The 17418-nt window shown below is 40.9% G+C and overlaps 2 protein-coding genes across 3 annotated transcripts; one reads left to right on the top strand and one right to left on the bottom strand.

Annotated features, from left to right (window-relative positions):
• Positions 1-1776: 1776 nt before the first annotated feature.
• LOC117751009 (alpha-tectorin-like) lies at positions 1777-12213 on the bottom strand. Of its 2 annotated transcripts, XM_034562504.1 has the most exons (19): positions 12010-12204; positions 11452-11520; positions 10308-10405; positions 9714-9941; positions 9508-9591; positions 9157-9262; positions 8884-9013; positions 7508-7751; positions 7023-7179; positions 5912-5999; positions 5726-5788; positions 5339-5541; positions 4994-5128; positions 4455-4642; positions 4115-4269; positions 3429-3674; positions 3179-3341; positions 2993-3085; positions 1777-1807 (listed from the first exon to the last, which is right to left on the bottom strand). In XM_034562504.1, the coding sequence occupies exons 2-18, from the start codon at positions 11495-11497 to the stop codon at positions 2993-2995; spliced, it is 2427 nt and encodes an 808-aa protein (XP_034418395.1). In that variant the 5' UTR covers positions 11498-11520; positions 12010-12204; the 3' UTR covers positions 1777-1807. The 2 variants fall into 2 exon arrangements, with proteins under 2 accessions (XP_034418395.1, XP_034418396.1); XM_034562505.1 differs by lacking the exons at positions 1777-1807; positions 2993-3085; positions 3179-3341 and having other exon boundaries at positions 3503-3687; positions 12010-12213.
• Positions 12214-15916: 3703 nt separating this feature from the next.
• On the top strand, positions 15917-17106 carry LOC117750796 (trace amine-associated receptor 8a-like). The gene is made up of 2 exons (XM_034562165.1): positions 15917-16080; positions 16302-17106. The coding sequence occupies exons 1-2, from the start codon at positions 15917-15919 to the stop codon at positions 17104-17106; spliced, it is 969 nt and encodes a 322-aa protein (XP_034418056.1).
• The last annotated feature ends 312 nt before the right edge of the window (positions 17107-17418 follow it).

A 17418-nucleotide genomic window follows, 5' to 3' on the forward strand; every position in this document is an offset into this window, starting at 1 on the left:
AATTAGGTTTGCACTGGCTTATATTAAAGGGTACTCTTACCAATAAGGGAAAGTAAACTGACCTGAGTGACCTAACGGCTACAACATCCCATAAACTCATTTCCTACAGTTGTACTGTGAGCAACTGATCACAATATAAAAAGTAATATGTCCCAATCAGATTCTCATAGTTACAAGATTACGAGTGATGCTCAAACATAAAGAACGTCTTAACAACAAGGACGTTTTTTTATATTTTATATATTACAGCTATAAAAGAAGGCACATTGTGTTTTAATGTCACCGAATTATTAAATTAGTAATAAGGTCGAGTCACAAAAGTTTAGTCATTAAAAAGAAATGATGTCAGTAGAAAACAACAACAACGGTCTATTTAGCAATGATTGCGTCAAGTGTTGCCGTGAGAGCTTGTTTTAGATCTCACAGTCACACCTCTGATTGCTCCGATGTCATTATGTGACACTAATGAAAGCAGGTGTGAACATTGTCCTAGCCAGAGAGGTACACAGCGACAGTTAATGGGCTGCACGCCGAGAGCCGTTCACCCCAGTGGGTCTTAATAACACGATGTGTGTGCGTGTGTCGTTGTGTCCATAACAACGACAACAAACTCTGAAGTTGTGTACAGTGAACGGATAGTTTCCAAACTGAAACAAACACGCGTAAGCATGCAGGTGGACATGACATTGTCTATTCCTTGATTAAAACGTAACATTATTATTATCATTTGAGCATTAATGACACTTATATTCAGCTCCAGTGTGGGATCGCACAAGTACACTCATATACAGAACTGTGATGACAGCAAAGTGTATAATAAAGTAAGGTTGACCAAACACTCATCAATATGCTCACAGTACTGCAGGGATTCTAACAGTACTGCAAGAATCACTCTTATTCATTTCTAGATAAAAATGTATAGGTAAACTTATAGACCGTTTGACAGACATCACGGCTTTAACCACATTAAATGTTATTTCTTAATGCAAATTATATCGTACTGGGTTGAGTTTTCGCTTGTGGACAACATCATCAGATTGGCGGCAGGTGGATGTTCTGCCAGGAATAGACTAATAGATTATAGGTAATAATATCAACATTGTGCGCTGCCTCATTTGACTGAATCACCCACTAGTTTGTGCCACTTATCTCCCTGTTCAATTTCAATGGCCATACGCGACACAAGAGTGCTGCTTACACTGCTACTTGCAGCGCCATGAACATAGAGCTGGTGAAACATGCTCCCCCCCCAAAGCTAATAGCAGCAAAAGATCACATCTCTAATCTTAAATTTAGCATAAATACCTTTTTAAGAATTAATGTATCCTTTATTGATCCCACAGTGGGTCAATCCTTCTCTGCATTTGACCCATCCTTAGTTATTAAGGAGCAGTGGGCTGCAGTGAAGCACCCGGGGAGCAACTGGGGGTTCAGTGTCTTGCTCAAGGACACTTCAACATGCAACTATAGGGAGAGCGGGGATTTAACCGGCTACCTTGTGGTTACGGGACGATCACTTTCCCCATGACCCTCAAATAATGGCAATGCCTCTGTCAGGTGCTGCTAATCAATGCATACCTCTCCAATGCTAAAGCAATCATGTTCACCATCTCAGGGGAATCAACCCTAGAACCCGAAATAAGACAACACTAATTTAAAGCTAGATAAAGATCAGTTTGTTTTTCCCGAATACACGTGCTGGTATAGATTCACAGCAATAATAACTGATCCCAGACTCTTCATCAGCGCAAAGCAGGAATCTTTTTGAGTCTTGAGCTCGTTGGTCAGCCCGATTCTCCATGGGAACCTAGGAAGATAACCAAATCCAAGTCGTGGTTATTTGTTAATTCCACAATTCTTCTCCAAAATGGCAGCCAAATAAAAAAATGGAATGAAGGCCAGAAACAAAAGTGTGTTGGTTTGTATGAAGTCTAAGTATTTTGGGTTGTTGGTTCATTTCCATCATCTAGTCGTCTGTCAACTCTTTTTTGTTGTTGCCTACTCTTATAAACATTTGAACATGGCGGTGTGCTACGTTTCTTTTTTTCCCTTTGCTCACTCAGGATAAGTTGGCAGAGCACATATGTTCTTTTAGCAATGGCGTTAGTAGGGCTGGCTTCAGCACTTTTAAGGCTCTAGATATTTTGTCTTGGAGTCCCTTCCCAAATTTAAACCCAAAATAACAACAACTCAATCTGGAAGTATTCCACTTAGTAAACTTCTACTGTAAAAAAGAGAGAATGAGGATGTCAAGTCTTAATGACTGTAAAAACTAGGTGTCACTGTGTACTGTGCAAGTGTATATGATGTCTCATTGTTGTGGTGGCACTATCATGAACTTTTTACTTTTCCCTTTAAATCGCAGGTTTTGGGGAGTAACCTGCATGTGTATTTGTTTACGTGCCATGCTCTAATTGGTGCACTGGGGACTTGGAGGGGTGTATCCCTTTCTTGCTTGTCCTAATTGAAAGAACAGCTGTGTGTGAGGCATTCTGTCTAAATACAACTCTTTCCAGTTTTGTTTGAAAAAAATCTATGAATCAGACACACTGTTCACAACCGTGCATGTTCCCATTGGTCCACTGTATGTTGAATACTCTGAAATGTACTGATGCTCACTGCCTGTAGAATTACTGTAGTAACGTGTTTTGGTAGACATGGTTATCTTAAGCTCTGAGGTAAGCTTCTACCTGTTATGTGGTTGTGTAGGATGAAAATTTTGCGACATGTCCTTTTCTGGTATTTGTTTGAGATTTGCACAACCTGATAACGGGGGTCCCCAGTTTGTAGGAAGTTCCAAGTTGTGTCTCATGAAGTGAGCTCAAACTGATATAAAGAGATACAGTATCTGCACACTACACATGTATGCAGTGTACACTTTGTTTAAGTTTTTGGTCTAAAGGACCTTCATCAGAGGTCCTGGATTTTCTTAAAGTGAGCTTGAAAGGTGTGATGGGTTGGGAGTCGTAATCAGTCGGACAGCTGAACATACCTAATAAGTCCAGGACATACTGATGAAGGCGGGGTTTTCATCCTCATATTTTGACGTGGCAGATCTACGCCTTCTATCATTGTGACTGCACAGCTGTGAAGCAGTTAAAAGACAGAGAGATTAATATGCTTACAAATGTATGCTTATTTGTGCATTAACGTGAATATATTCAGGGACTGGGCGTACCGAGGCACAGGCGTTATTCTGCTTGACACACAGCTCTAATCGGCAATGCAAGTAGACCGCACCAGTCTTGGCAGAAAACTGGAATGTGTTGAAAGAGAAGTAGTTGGACGTTCCCAGTCCATTGCCCTCGACCTTCACTGTCTGGTCAGTAGGGCTAGGGCAGCTACACAAAAACAAGAAAGCATGTCAGCGACTGGCCAGCAACAAAAACAAGAGGTTTAATCAGAAAGAGCATCTCTGTGTTTTTAACCCTTTGATGATGAGGTCATATCTCAGGCTTCCACTCGGTGAAGGCTGATCGGTTGCCCAGCAGGAGTCAGTCACCACGTGGACCATTCTTTCATCCAGTCCATCGGTCTTAAGCTCCACCCAGATTTTCTGGTTCATTTCTATGTCGTTGCTTGTCTGGATGGCGTTCATGCGGTCAGGGTCGGTGTATGCCTTCATGGTCAGATTGTAATTCCATTCTCCAGAAGTAATCTCCTGGATTACAGAGCTGGAAAGCAAAGCTACTTCTTAATTATACTAGGCTTCGGTCTGCACATTAAAGCCACCTGTCCACAAAGCATTCCAGTTTAGTTTTCTAAACAATAGGATAGTTATTTTCATATTTTTCAAGCTAGCTGAGCTGAAACTAGATAGTGGATTTGAAGCACTGCAGACCACTGATTGGTCAGAGAGAATCATTACTAAACAATTTTAATTAGTAAGCTCACATCAATAGCAACCACATTTTCTTTCTTTCACTTTACCCAGAATCCCGCCTACACTGAGTGGGTACCAGCAAAGGGCTTGATACCAAAGAAGTGAGTCGAGTCGAGCAGAGCCGTGCCATGCTGTAGAAACACAGCTAAAGCCCAAGTGAAGCTCAGTCCGCCTTGGCTTGGAAACAAAAAGATGATAACTCTGGAGTTATACTGTACTCCCATCACACACCTGTGTTTGACTTCGATGGCAAAGGTCTTGACATCGGGCTGAGTGTAATAACAGGATAAGTCAATATGCACTGGGCTGTGACGGTTGATCAGGCCATAGGTGGAGACATTCCGTGTCATGATGGTGTTCTTGTAGATGATTTGACTGTTGTTTGCCTGAAGGTCACATGCAGACATACATTGTCAATGCACATCCGGTCCAATGCTACAGTGTGCTGACTACTTGTACAGGTCTATTTACTTCCCTGCAACCCTTGAATGATTACCTTGAACAGTACGTCTCTAGTGTTACAAGGGATTTGGCTGCTACTTTAAAAAGACAAAAAATAGAAGGTACCCACCATGATCACTGTACCACAAGTGTTGTTGCTATTGAACTTGAACATCACCATGTGGGTCAGGTTGTCCATTTCAGCTTTGCAGGCCTGGTCGTTGAGGTGTAAGCCTGAATAATCAATGCTCTTGTCCTCCAAAAGACAATTAGCCATAATGATTGAAGTAGAACTCTGCTGGCAGACCGTTGGCTCACCTGAACACCCGTTACAAAACAGTAAATTCCTTTAGCTTTTTCCAAACAACATACATTAGCACAAATCAGGAAGAGGCAATCATAAATGCAACTTTGAAAAGACCTAAAATATGTTTTTAAAAATGTCATAAAGGATTCTTTTGTGCATTTGTAAATTGGATCTCTTGAGCACTAAATCTGAATGTTATTATATGCAGCAAAGAATATTGCAAAATTCTATACTAATAAACAAATGCTACTAAATCTATCATACAAGTCCATAAATCTGAAACAGCTCTCGCTTTGAGAAATCCCCCCAGCCTATAATGAAGTAGCAGTTAAGATGACTTTCTTGCGTCATAGCTGACTTACCAAAAGTGCCCGTTGATCTGTACTTGGAGGCAAAAATGGCCCGACAGAGGCAGCTGGGTTCCCCAACATTCCGCTCACCACAGAACTCATGAGCACTGCAGAATCTGTCCTTACAGAAGGCCTGAGGGACAGCAGCTGCAGGTAAAAAAACAATGTCTTCCAGTTTTAATATGATTGACCTGATAATTTGCATAAAAACACCATATCTACCCTAAAGGTTAATAAAAAGAGCCACAGAACGTCATATGGTGTAGAAGGTGCTTAAGACAATATAATAATATTTAGATGATGTGTTCATTCGGGTCATCTTGAAACATAACCGAAGATAATGTAAGACAGCCTCACGGCAGCTGGTCTTTTTCCTCCAGCTCTCCATCGTGACATTGCTGTGGTGGCTGCAGGCCCTGGCGTAGGCCTCCAGGTTCTGGCACTTGAGACCATCCACTGCAGGATATTTGCACAAAGTGTTTGTGCAGGCAGTTATGAAGGGCTCTGGGTTGATGTGCTTGTTGCAAGCAGTGAAGGGAGCCTGCTTCAGGAGATTACACCTGTCCAAGTGAAAATGTGGCATGGAAGTTCAGTCATAAAGGACACTATGGCACATATGAGAATAAACACATTAAAATGGGTTTAGGTGTAGAAGACAGCGCCAAATGACAAACGTGGTGAAGCGTGCCACAGAGGTTAGTGATGCCTGTTTATAAATCAAAAGAGAGTTTAGTCTGTGTTTACCATTCAGTTGTGGTGTTACAGTTGATTGTACTGTCAGCAGTGTCATCATACTGCATCTCACAGCTGTGGGACAACAAATAGCACAAGACTGCTCAGCAACTTAGTACTTAAACTGCAGTATATTTTAAACCCTTTCATTCCAAAGAGAGGTAGTAGTCAGTTACATGATGTGTTTGGAGGTCTTACCCAGGAGACCAGTGTCCAGTAACCTTCTCTTCATTGAAAGACCTCGTGGAATTGCCACATAAACCATCCACGGCTGCTCCACTTGTTCCTGCCCGGTTTCAGAAGAAAAAACTTTTACAGGTGACGAGCACGCAGCACACTTAAGTAGCTGGTATTCACTGGTTTTAACTCAAGATTAGGCCTACAGGGTGGTCACATCGAAACCTAAAGTAGTTACGTGACAGACCTTGTTTGAGTTATCGATATTGGGATCCATATACTGGAATAAATACCCAAGACATTAAATAATAATGGATTCCTCTCACATTACCTCATTAGTTTAGAGAATTAACACACACATTTAAAGCACAGTTTTGTATTTTGACATGCATGTAAATAAGTAATTATCAGAAAAATAGATGGAAGAAAGACTTGATGTTTGTAAATAAATGTGGTAATGAAAATGTATTCAGAATGAGCCCATCTATCATACATGTACCTTCCTACTTAAAGATATGTCGCTATTCTTTATATAATATTTTATTACCCACTTTTAGTAATAATATAATACATTTGGTCCATTACGACACATAACTACCATTATTATTTTTAATCAGTACTTCAATGTCCATTTTTATGCAGATGATACCATCTTAAATGTCTGTGGCTCCACTGCAAACTACATTTCTCTCATTCACATAACTCTTGTAACTACGCAATTCAACAAACTACTTAATCTTAGATTTTACATAAGTATCCACACATCTTGGCAGAACTAATTCCAGGTATTATCCACATTTTAAATGTAAAACGTTTTTTTTAAGTGTTTGTTGTTCTAATACTCATTTCAGCCATGCAAGGCTGAAGTGCGCAACTTCCCCATGTTCTAAATAGGACTAAAAGCATTTATGTTTACCTCCAGATAAGTGTGCAGGGGTGTTGGTGAGCAGGGCCTTAAATGCCTCCTCTGCAAAGAGGGAGTTGCCATTGTTCATGAAAACTATTCCAACTGGCCTTACCCTACTAAAATTACTGATAATAATATTATTATATATACAGTATGAGAAAGAGGAGAGTGATATGATAGGAACCACAATTTTATCAAAGTCTTTAGGTTTATATGTTTGTGTACCTGTCACGTGGATGAGGGTAGTGTAGCCATCAAATAGGATAGACGCAGTGTAGTTGGAGACTGATATCTTGGCAGTCACTCCTGTCTGGTCCCTGGAGAGCTCTATACCATGGACCAGCTGAGCTCTGGCGTTGAGCGTCAGCACTTTGTCATCCAGCTTCATCGCAGAGGATGAGCAAAGTGAAAAAAGAGACACTTACTCAAACAGTCTAGTGGTTGAATGGAAGAATTACATTAGAGAAAATAAAAAAAAAGTCAAAGCGATACATTCCAAATATGAATCGTAAAAGTACAACATTATTGGCATCCAAATTTACATAAATTACCAAAAGTAAAAGTACTTATAATGCAGAATGAAAATGCATATCGACCGTTTCCTGTCATTAAATGAACTCAACCTGTGTGGCTCGTGACCACCTGAGTGGTCTGTACATCAGCGATTGATGAGATCTAAAGCAAATTACTTGTGGCAGCAGGTAACATACCTGAACCCGGCCATCTTGTTCCATGGAAATCTGAACACCGGCCCCCTCCAGCTGCAGTATCACACGATCCAAAAAACTAACATCTTTACGGCGTCTTTCTTGGAAAACCCCCAGCAACTGCAAGCCCGGGAACAATAAGGACCCCATCAGAGTGTAACCACACCGGTCCGGGACAGACTGAACTCTGCCAACGAAATCGATGACAGTCGAGCCGGTCACAGAGCACATCGCGTTCAACACGCAACTGCAGCAGAAGGAGTGAGATGGATACACAGAAAACAAAAAATAGCAATATCAGCGTTTTGGTAAAGATGAAGATGCTGAAAGTTAAGTTGTCCAACTGTATCCGAAGATGCTAATATCGGAAGTACATTTTTGTTCACCCCTTCGCTTGCATAAAATAGGAGTGCACTGCAGGCTGTGACTTACTGGTGCATTCACACCAAACTCAAAGCACACTTATCAAGTGGCTCGATTACATACAAAGTCAATGCAAAGAGCGTTAGTTACATATTGTAAAAACTATCTCTCGCCATAGCCTTCAAGGTAGGATGAAATGGCATCATGTTGATGGTGCCAAAAGTTTGAAGATAGGTTAAAACGATAGGCAAGGATGGGATCTGAGCATTTCTTCACACACTAACACTGAAAAGGGGACCATCTACCCGTGTAATATGCTGTAGTAGAATGGGCTCTAAGCAGCCCTAACTTTACCAATCATTCAGTTGCTGGCTCATATCAGAGGGGTGGAGGATTCCACTGTCCAGCTGGGAAAGTGCGTCCATGGTCCATGGGAGCTGCCACAGTTTCCCCTCACGAGCAGCTGCACCAAGGTTGAAAACCATAATGTGCTTGTGCAATATGGTACCACCAAAACGGCCATTAGATTATCTTCCTCAATTGGCGCTAAGAGGGGGGGGGGGATTATTCTTGATTCATACTGCTGTAATTAATTAATTAATTAACAAAGTGTGCCTTTCTAAGCACAGGGAATTGGCCGTTGGATGATGATGATATGGACCCATACACAACAGCATTTGGTTTTCCGTCGTATCTAGAAATTCCACAATGTTTTTCGGCCATGGTTGATGAAACGTTGGTATTGTATCTACATGGAGGTAAGAATCGCCTCCATTATGGCACGTCTAGCACGAGTGACTTAAATGAACACAAATGATCCAGAGGTCAAACTTGCTTCTGTTTCATGTGACCGCAGCATAACAGGACAGCTATAATGTAATTCTGCACTACCATTTTTACTGTCAGACTGATTAAGATTGAGTTCCATGTGAGAAAAGAACTACACCACAAGCTTAGAAAGAGAAATTTACATTTTTTGGGGACATTTTCTTTCTATCATTTCTCTAAATAATTACCTCCCATTGCCTTGGCAACGCTCCATGGGACCACAATCGCTGACGGCAGTAGCGAATCCACTCACATCACAGGTTACAGTAGAGCATATGTTTGAGTCCCTCACTGTTGTATTTGTCTTATAAGCAAAGCCTAGGAATTGAGAAAAATGTATGGAGGTAGTTTAAAATGGACAACTTTACTAGCAGTTGTTTTACATGACAGCAATTTATTTACTTCTAATATTTGCTTTTGAGGCCTAAAATTGCACTTTAGGAACGATTGAATGTACTTACCTGAGAGTCTGCATCCACTGACATCTGTGATTATGCCCTTGTTTGTATCAGTTGTCTGGAACTTCTGTTTAGAAACTGTAAGACCATTGACTTGTGTATCTGCCTCCTGAAAAGTGCCAGGAAAAGTTTTTTTTACATTTTGTCATGTTTTGCATTTGAAATGATTCATTATTTAGCCTTTTTGTCAGTATGATAGAACACTTTATGTTGATTGCCTGAATACCTTCAACCAATGTGGGATACTGATTGAGCCACTGAATCTGCCTCATTATCCTCCAAAGTCCCATCACATTTTACAAAATACATCTGTCAAATCATTGATATTTCTCTAAATGTTATTCTTATACTTACAACATCAACATTCTGGTACCCAGAATATGTCTTGATTGCCAGAATTGCTTGTGTCCCAAAGTTGCCGAGTTCAACTCGTTCAATCTGACAACAGAAAGTGGACACAGACGTCTAAGAAAAGGCTTTGATTTGAAATTACGCTGAAATGTTGTATTCATCTACCATGACAGTAACATTGGTCAATAATGAAAATGAAAAAAACTCACTTCCGATTGTTGACTGTCTTTTAAAGGAATTATGTTGACACATTTCCCAGCATTTCTAAGGTTTGGCAGAAGTTTATGAACCCCAGATCCAGTGGGTATGTCTTGAGTAAGAACTGCCAGGTCACCTCTGTCAGCCGTCCCTCCAGACATCAAAATACAGTCATTTTTTATTCCTGGTTTGTAAAAGCCATTGAAGCAAACTGAAAATGTGTTAGCATCAAAGGCCATCTGTTGAGAAATCACAGAGGAGATTGTGGATGCATTACTGAATTGGCCTACTGGGCACAAGCACAGGGGCCCAATGTTTTAAGCCCCCTCTGGCTTTCAGCTACAAAATGACAACTACACGGACACAAAATTACTACAAAAGACCCAACAACTATAGAGACAGGACTTGACCACAAAGAGACACAAAACAACTACAAAGAGACTCAAAACATCGACAAAAAGGAGCAAAACAACCCCAGACAAAAAAAAGAACTACAAAAAGACTAACTTATTACAAAGTGACATAAAACAACTGAAAGCTGATACACAATAACCCCAAACACAGAGAGGCATCGCGACTACAAACGACTTTTGTATATTACTCACGTAGACTCTGTCATATTTCTGCCCGTAATAGGTGATGGGGCAGGAGGTGATGTTCATCTCCCCGGAACTGGTAAATGTCTGGTTTGTTGCACCAGTACCTGAAGACATGGAGATACATTATGCATGTAATGATAAGATCCTATCTCCAAAGCCATTATAAAGGTGTTGATCAAAGTTAAGACATTTTGGGAAATATAAATATTTGCTTTGAGTTATGTGATAATATCAGTACCACCCAGGGCGAGAACATGTATGGGCAGTGCAGCTGCTCTACGAAGAAAGACCCTCCAACAAAGTATATGAATAGTTAAAAAATGGTATCTTGTGAATCGCCACTGTTAAATGAAACTTTCACATCACTAATAATAGGGTGCCATTTGTTATGTCTGTGCTTCAAAAGGTGATGTTAAATAAATGCTCTTTCCACAATGATGATTGCTAGAAAAAACTGCTTATTGATGTTAAGTCTTTGTTTGTGACCATGTGACAAGACAATTCTCCTGTTTATATTGTTATTGGTTTCATTGTTTCTGGTTGTACCTGTTTTAAGCGCTTTACAAGTAGAATGTATTATTATTTCATAATCTCTCAAGAATGACAAGCTGAGCACATACGTAAGCCAAGCAGGCCGTCATGCTTCTTGAACCTGAAAGCAACTAACCAGGGCCTGTCAGCATAGCGTGCTTTGTCGTAATTACCCTACGCCACTGGATGCCTGTATCATATTTGCTAAATGTGAAGCTGGAGGCAGCAGTTGCTTAGCTTAGCTTAGCATAAAGACTGGAAAGAGGGGCAAATTTAAGGTTATATGCTAGACTATTTCTTGGCAGCGCACAATAACTATTGGGGGTCGGGTGTAGCGCATGGGGAGAGTGGTCGTCCCGTAAGCACACGGTTCGATCCCCACTCTCCCCATATAGTTGCATGTTGAAGTGTGCTTGAGCAAGACACTGATCCCCAGTTGCTCCCCGGGCGCTTCACTGCAGCTCCTTAATAACTAAGGATGAGTCAAATGCAGAGAAGAATTTCCCCTCAGGGATCAATAAAGTGTAAATTTCTTTTCATATTTGTTACTTCGCAATCCTACAAAGTGAATGCAGTGTGAAGACAGTCAGTTTGTGTTTGAGTGGTGAAGACTTCTCACCTTTGAGCAGGCTGAGTGCAGCAAGGTAAAGTATGAAGCGGAACATGTTGGTGGTCCTCTGACACAGACCTGAAAGGGAGTTGACAAAATGTACACCTATACTTGGGCAAAGTATTCTTTTGCAAAATATGTCGGCGATATTGAAATTAGAATGTTTTCAATTCACTTACTCTTTGTACATAAAATAATAAATAAATGCATTTATCTAATTTTTCTATTTTACCTGAAGGGTCATATGCATTGTGTTATGTGCTTTTGCATTGTGACTAAATACATCAAGTCATAGTCTTTAATACTTACTCTTTAATTTTATCCCAAAAACTTAAAACCAGTGCAAATAAAAAGCACCTTAACAGACATTAATGACCCTTGTACAAGCCTTAACTCTATGTATAATTGATAATGTTATGCATCTTTGTATTTTTGTGAAAAGAAATAACCCCAAAATGTTTACTTTTTTGATCAAATTCAGCTACCCTCCGAGTTGTTGCACCAGTCAGAATAATTACAAAAATTGTGTGGACGAGACGTGAGGCAAAGGTTTCCAGGTTTCCTTACCCCGTGTTTGAGGAGAAGTTTCTCTGGGATGCTTCAGCGCTCAGACTGCCTGCCTTGCCTCTCTGTGTGGAGGACGCAGCACCCTCTCCGTCTATTTATAGACATCGACCACAATCGAGTTGACTCGACCGGCGCTGTGAAGAAATTCCCATCCTTGTAACCCGGTGTCCTTCTCAAACTGGTTTCTGTCACGAAACGTTCCAGTTTCCAAATCCTCTGTAATTAACTGAGCGATACGGATGCCGAGTGTGAAGACAAGCAGACGATGCTAGATGTGGGACGTAACAATACCTCGATACTGTCATTACGAGATTGAAGTAGCACGTCAACATACTAGGCTTATTTAGCATGTGTTAGAATCTACTGTATTAATATGTTGACTATTGTAACCTATCTGAAGTAAGTACAAATTAAAGGGACAGTTTACCCCAAAAATCCAAAATACATATTTTTTCACTTACCTGTGGTGTTTCAGGTTTATGTTTATGCACCTCTAAACTAGTTATGTGGGTTAGCTTGCGTAACAGTGCCTTGACTTCTTGAAAGAGAAATGTTTGACATGCATGTTTCTTGTATTTCTAAACCGAGTGACATATAGTCCCACGACATTTGAGAGAAGGCAGACATCTCTACGGACAATATTTCCAGCATCTCCCACCAAAACAATCTTGAATGATAAACAGCACTCCAGGTGAGAGAAAAATATAATTTTTTGCTTTTGGAGTAAACTAGCCCCTTAAGAGCCATATACTTAATGAAAATGGTAAAACATACACTATATAATAGAGCATGGATAATACAGTCGTGACATGGCCTCTGTGTGACTTTCTGCCAACATATTAATTAATAACTGTTAGTTACACTTTGTGTTATAGGGTCAAATAAGTTTAAAATAACAAGTCTATGTTATGTCTATATTTAGTTTTGAAGAACACATTGTACGATGTCTAACTGGTTGGACAAAAGAAGACAAAAGAAAAACATTCAAAAGCTCAACCGTACCGATCAAACCAAGAGAGATGTGGTCTGGAATGCAACGGTGCAGGAAGGAGTTTGACAGCTCCATTATGAGTTCTGTCACGGCTGAGTTTTACCCCCAGGGAAAAATAGACAGATGCAATGGCCAGGTGTTGCCAGCCAGTCCCAAACTGAGGACCAAACAATAGCTGAACAGTTTAAGAGAATTACAAAACGTCACTGTGGTGGCTGGGGCATGGTTAGGCTCAGCTGCGGAGGGGTGTGGGGGAGTGGTTCAGGGAACAGGTGCCGGGAATTGGCCTCAGCTGCAGGGAATCAAGGCCTGAGTGACTCTGCCCTATATATGGGGCATACAGTTGGAGGCACGAGAGAGAGGAGCAGAGGCACAGTCGAGAGACAATAAAGTATATTACTAAACATATCCCTGTGTATGCTCATCCTTTGGTGCTGGGGGAAGAAACCTGCATGTGACAGCCTATAACTTGTTACAGTCACAAAAGGTTACATTCCAAGGAACATCAGTTCTACTCCGAGCTCCCGTTGGATGTCTGAGCTCCTCCCCTTTTCTCTAAGGCTGAGCCCAGCCGCCCTACAAAAGAAAGATAATTTCAGCATCCTGTATCTCCTTTTTAGGCCACTACCCAAAGCTCATGGTCATAGGTGAGGGTCATGAGTAGAGTGGTCGTCCTGCAAGGTAGCGGGTCAAATCCCTGGTCTCCCCATAGTCGAAGTGTCCTTGAGCAAGACGCCGAATCCCCAGTTGCTCCGGGTTTTATAGCAGCCCAGTGCTTCTAAATAGCTAAGCATGGGTTAAATGCAGATACCAAATGCCATGTATGTATGTAATATGACGAACATAATTAAGTTTTAAGAATGTTGATGGACTGGTAGATAGAGATCTCTGCCTTCCGGCTCCATTTGATCTTGGGGCAGGGACTCACCCCCAAACCGGTGGACGTTTTCTGTCAGTGTCCTCAGACTTGGAGACTCTCATCGCGACCACTTCACACTCGGATGCAAACCGTCTTCACAAAGTGCAAATAATAACATATAGATTAGAAAACTTTAGTAATCTGTTTTTCTTCCCCAGTCAGTAGTCAGTATGCTAAATGTGTTGTTAGAGTGAGGGATAAACAATGAAAGGGTCAATGGATAATGTTATTTTCCACTTCTACATGTCCATGGAGTCGAATTCCTTTCATGTGCTCACACTTACTTGGCAATTTCAGCGGTTTCTGAAGTGCTGCTTATCATCTTGCAAACAATCTGCATCACCATCCATGCTTTGCAAAATAACTCGCAAAAAAAAGAAAACAATATATATGGTACGTGATTCATGAGGCTTGTGGTTTTGTTCCATTAATTGAACAGGTATTAGGGCAATCTTTTACATATAGGATGTAAATACACATTGATTCAAAATGACAGTATTCAAAACAGATCAAATTTCCTGGATAACCGCTATAGGAATGTTGTTAGGTAACAAAAATGTTCTATGCAGATTAACCAGCAAAGTATCATACTCGTCTTTTTACATACCTGCAAGTCAGCCACTTCAATCTTGATATTTTTCTGAGTTTGGCTGCATTATCTTGTAACTTCAATATTGAACCAGTGATGTGTGCGCTGCATTACATTACATTACATGTCATTTAGCTGACACTTTTATCCAAAGCGACTTACAATAAGTGCATTAAACCATGAGTCCAAACTCAGAACAACAAGAATCAAGCAAGTACAATTTCTTCAATAAAGTTAAACTACAAAGTGCTATCAGTAAGAGCCATTTAAGTGCTACCAAAGTGCTACGACGGCGCTACCTTCCCTATTCAAGGTATAGTCGAAAAAGATGTGTTTTTAGTTTGCGACGGAAAGTGTAGAGACTTTCTGCTATCTTGATGTCAATGGGGAGCTTATTCCACCAATGAGGAGCCAGGACAGCAAACAGTCGTGACTTTGTTGAGTGTTTAGCTCGAAGTGAAGGAGCTACAAGCCGATTGGCAGAAGCCGAGCAAAGTGAACGAGCTGGGGTGTACGGTTTGACCATGTCCTGGATGTAGACCGGACCCGATCTGTTCGCAGCACGGTACGCAAGTACCAATGTTTTGAAGCGGATGCGGGCGGCCACCGGTAACCAGTGAAGGTCGCGGAGGAGCGGAGTAGTGTGGGTAAATTTCGGGAGGTTGAAGACCAGTCGAGCAGCTGCATTATGGATGAGCTGTAGAGGTCGAATGGCATTAGCAGGTAGACCTGCCAGGAGGGAGTTACAGTAGTCTAGACGTGAGATGACCAGAGCCTGGACCAGAACCTGTGCCGCCTTCTGAGTGAGAAGAGGTCGTATTCTTCTGATGTTGTACAGCGTGTACCTACAGGAGCGTGTTATTGGGGTGATGTTGGCAGTCAGGGAGAGTTGACTGTCGAGTGTCACACCGAGGCTCCTGGCAGTCGGAGTTGGGGCCAACACTGAGTTGTTGAAGTTAATAGTCATAATAATAATATCTCAGTGCATTTAGATTTGAAGGTAAATTCAGTGTGCCATTATCCTGTGATTCCTACTTGGAAGCCACAGTAGCAGCTCTTAATCATGGATTACATTTTAGACTTTAATATTTTGAAATCAAATTAGCCCAAGATGAGAACTCTTCTGGACTCTATATGTTGCCTTGAAAACGACAAACAAAGATGAAATGGAAATCATGATCCAAAAAGGTAAAGTTCTCAATGACAGAATAAACCAAGTGGAGGGAAGTAAGTGATGACGATTGAGATAAAGATGACAAGCAAAGTGAAAGGGAGGGACTTCAGTCCCTACTGGAGAAAAAACTGAGCAGTAGAGAAATGACGAGACCAGAAAAGAGATACATCAGTTGTGTAACAGAGAGCTTTAGTCCAAAAGCAGCCAGAACTCAGCCTCCTCACACCTCTGAACATGGAGACGACTGAAGGCGCTGAACTCTGCTTTCCACTACTCTACAACAGTTCCTGCAGGAAACCTCCGTCTGATGGCATGCTTGTTAACGTTCTGCTGTATTTCATCTCTCTGCTCACTGCAGCTCTCAACCTGCTGGTCATCATCTCTATCTCCCACTTCAGGCAGAGATTAACTCTAAAACTAATGAATGAACTGATACACATATTCATCATAGAAATAAACATCAATTACATGTCTTACTTTTAATGTGAATATAAATATAATATCTGTAATTTGAAAATATGATGTATTCCAATATAATGTTGCATTCTAGAATTAATTCATTGATGTTAATAAGCTACTATTGTTAACAATCTCAAGTGATGTTATCCTTCCTCTCCAGGCAGCTCCACAGCCCCACCAACCTCCTCATCCTCTCCCTGGCTGTCTCAGATTTCGTCGTGGGCCTTCTGCTGATGCCGGTTGAAAGCTCTTTAAAAGAGGCTTGCTGGTTCCTTGGTGACCTCATGTGTGCTCTCTATCGTGTTCTTGATTATATCATTACTGTTTCTTCGGCTAGAAATATGGTGCTCATATCGGTTGATCGTTATTTGGCAATTTGTGACCCTCTACGTTATAACACCAGAGTTACTCTGGACAGAACGAAGATCTGTGTTTGTCTCTTTTGGTTTTCCTCTGTTCTCTACAGTATTCTCATTTTGATGGACTCTCTGAGACACCCTGAGTCACAGAATTCCTGCTACGGAGAATGTGTACTTGTTTTTAACTGGATAACAGGATCTGTTGACCTTGTCCTCACCATTATCGCCCCCATTACTGTAATCATAGTTCTGTATATGAGAATATTTGTGGTGGCTGTGTCTCAAGCTCAAGCCATGCGGACCCACATTGTATCGGTCACACAACGGCGTCCAGTGGGTGTAACTGCTAAGAAATCCGAGCTGAAAGCAGCCAGGACTCTTGGTGTTGTTGTGATTGTGTTCCTGATCTGCCTTTCTCCATTATACTTTTCTGCTGCTCTAGACCAGAGCAGATCTTTAACCTTTGAAACCTGGCTGTTCTATTTTAACTCTTGTCTAAACCCACTTATTTATGCCTTTTTTTACCCCTGGTTTAGAAAATCTATGAAACTCATTATAACTTTTAAGATACTTCAGACTCACTCCTGTAATATGAAAATACTTTAGAGACATCACAAAAATGTGTTTGCTGTTTATTGCTGGATACGCTGAAGTAAAGTCAAACGTTGTAAAGGCTGGAGACACAGTGATGTTCTTATGTGGGAACATTTTTATTTGCACGTCATTGATGATTTCTTTTTCTATTTATCTGCACTATGTAATCCTACTTGTTTCTACTTTGTACTGCAACTGCTGCTCCACAATTTCCCTTTGGATAAATTAAGTTATATATTATCGTATTTCATCTTGAATCTTTGTGAATAATGTTCTCTAACAGACAATCAAGTGTGTACATTGTCATTAGTTAAGCTGAAACTA

Source organism: Cyclopterus lumpus, chromosome 21 (genome assembly GCF_009769545.1).
Source record: "Cyclopterus lumpus isolate fCycLum1 chromosome 21, fCycLum1.pri, whole genome shotgun sequence".
In the NCBI taxonomy this organism is placed as follows: Eukaryota; Metazoa; Chordata; class Actinopteri; order Perciformes; family Cyclopteridae; genus Cyclopterus; species Cyclopterus lumpus.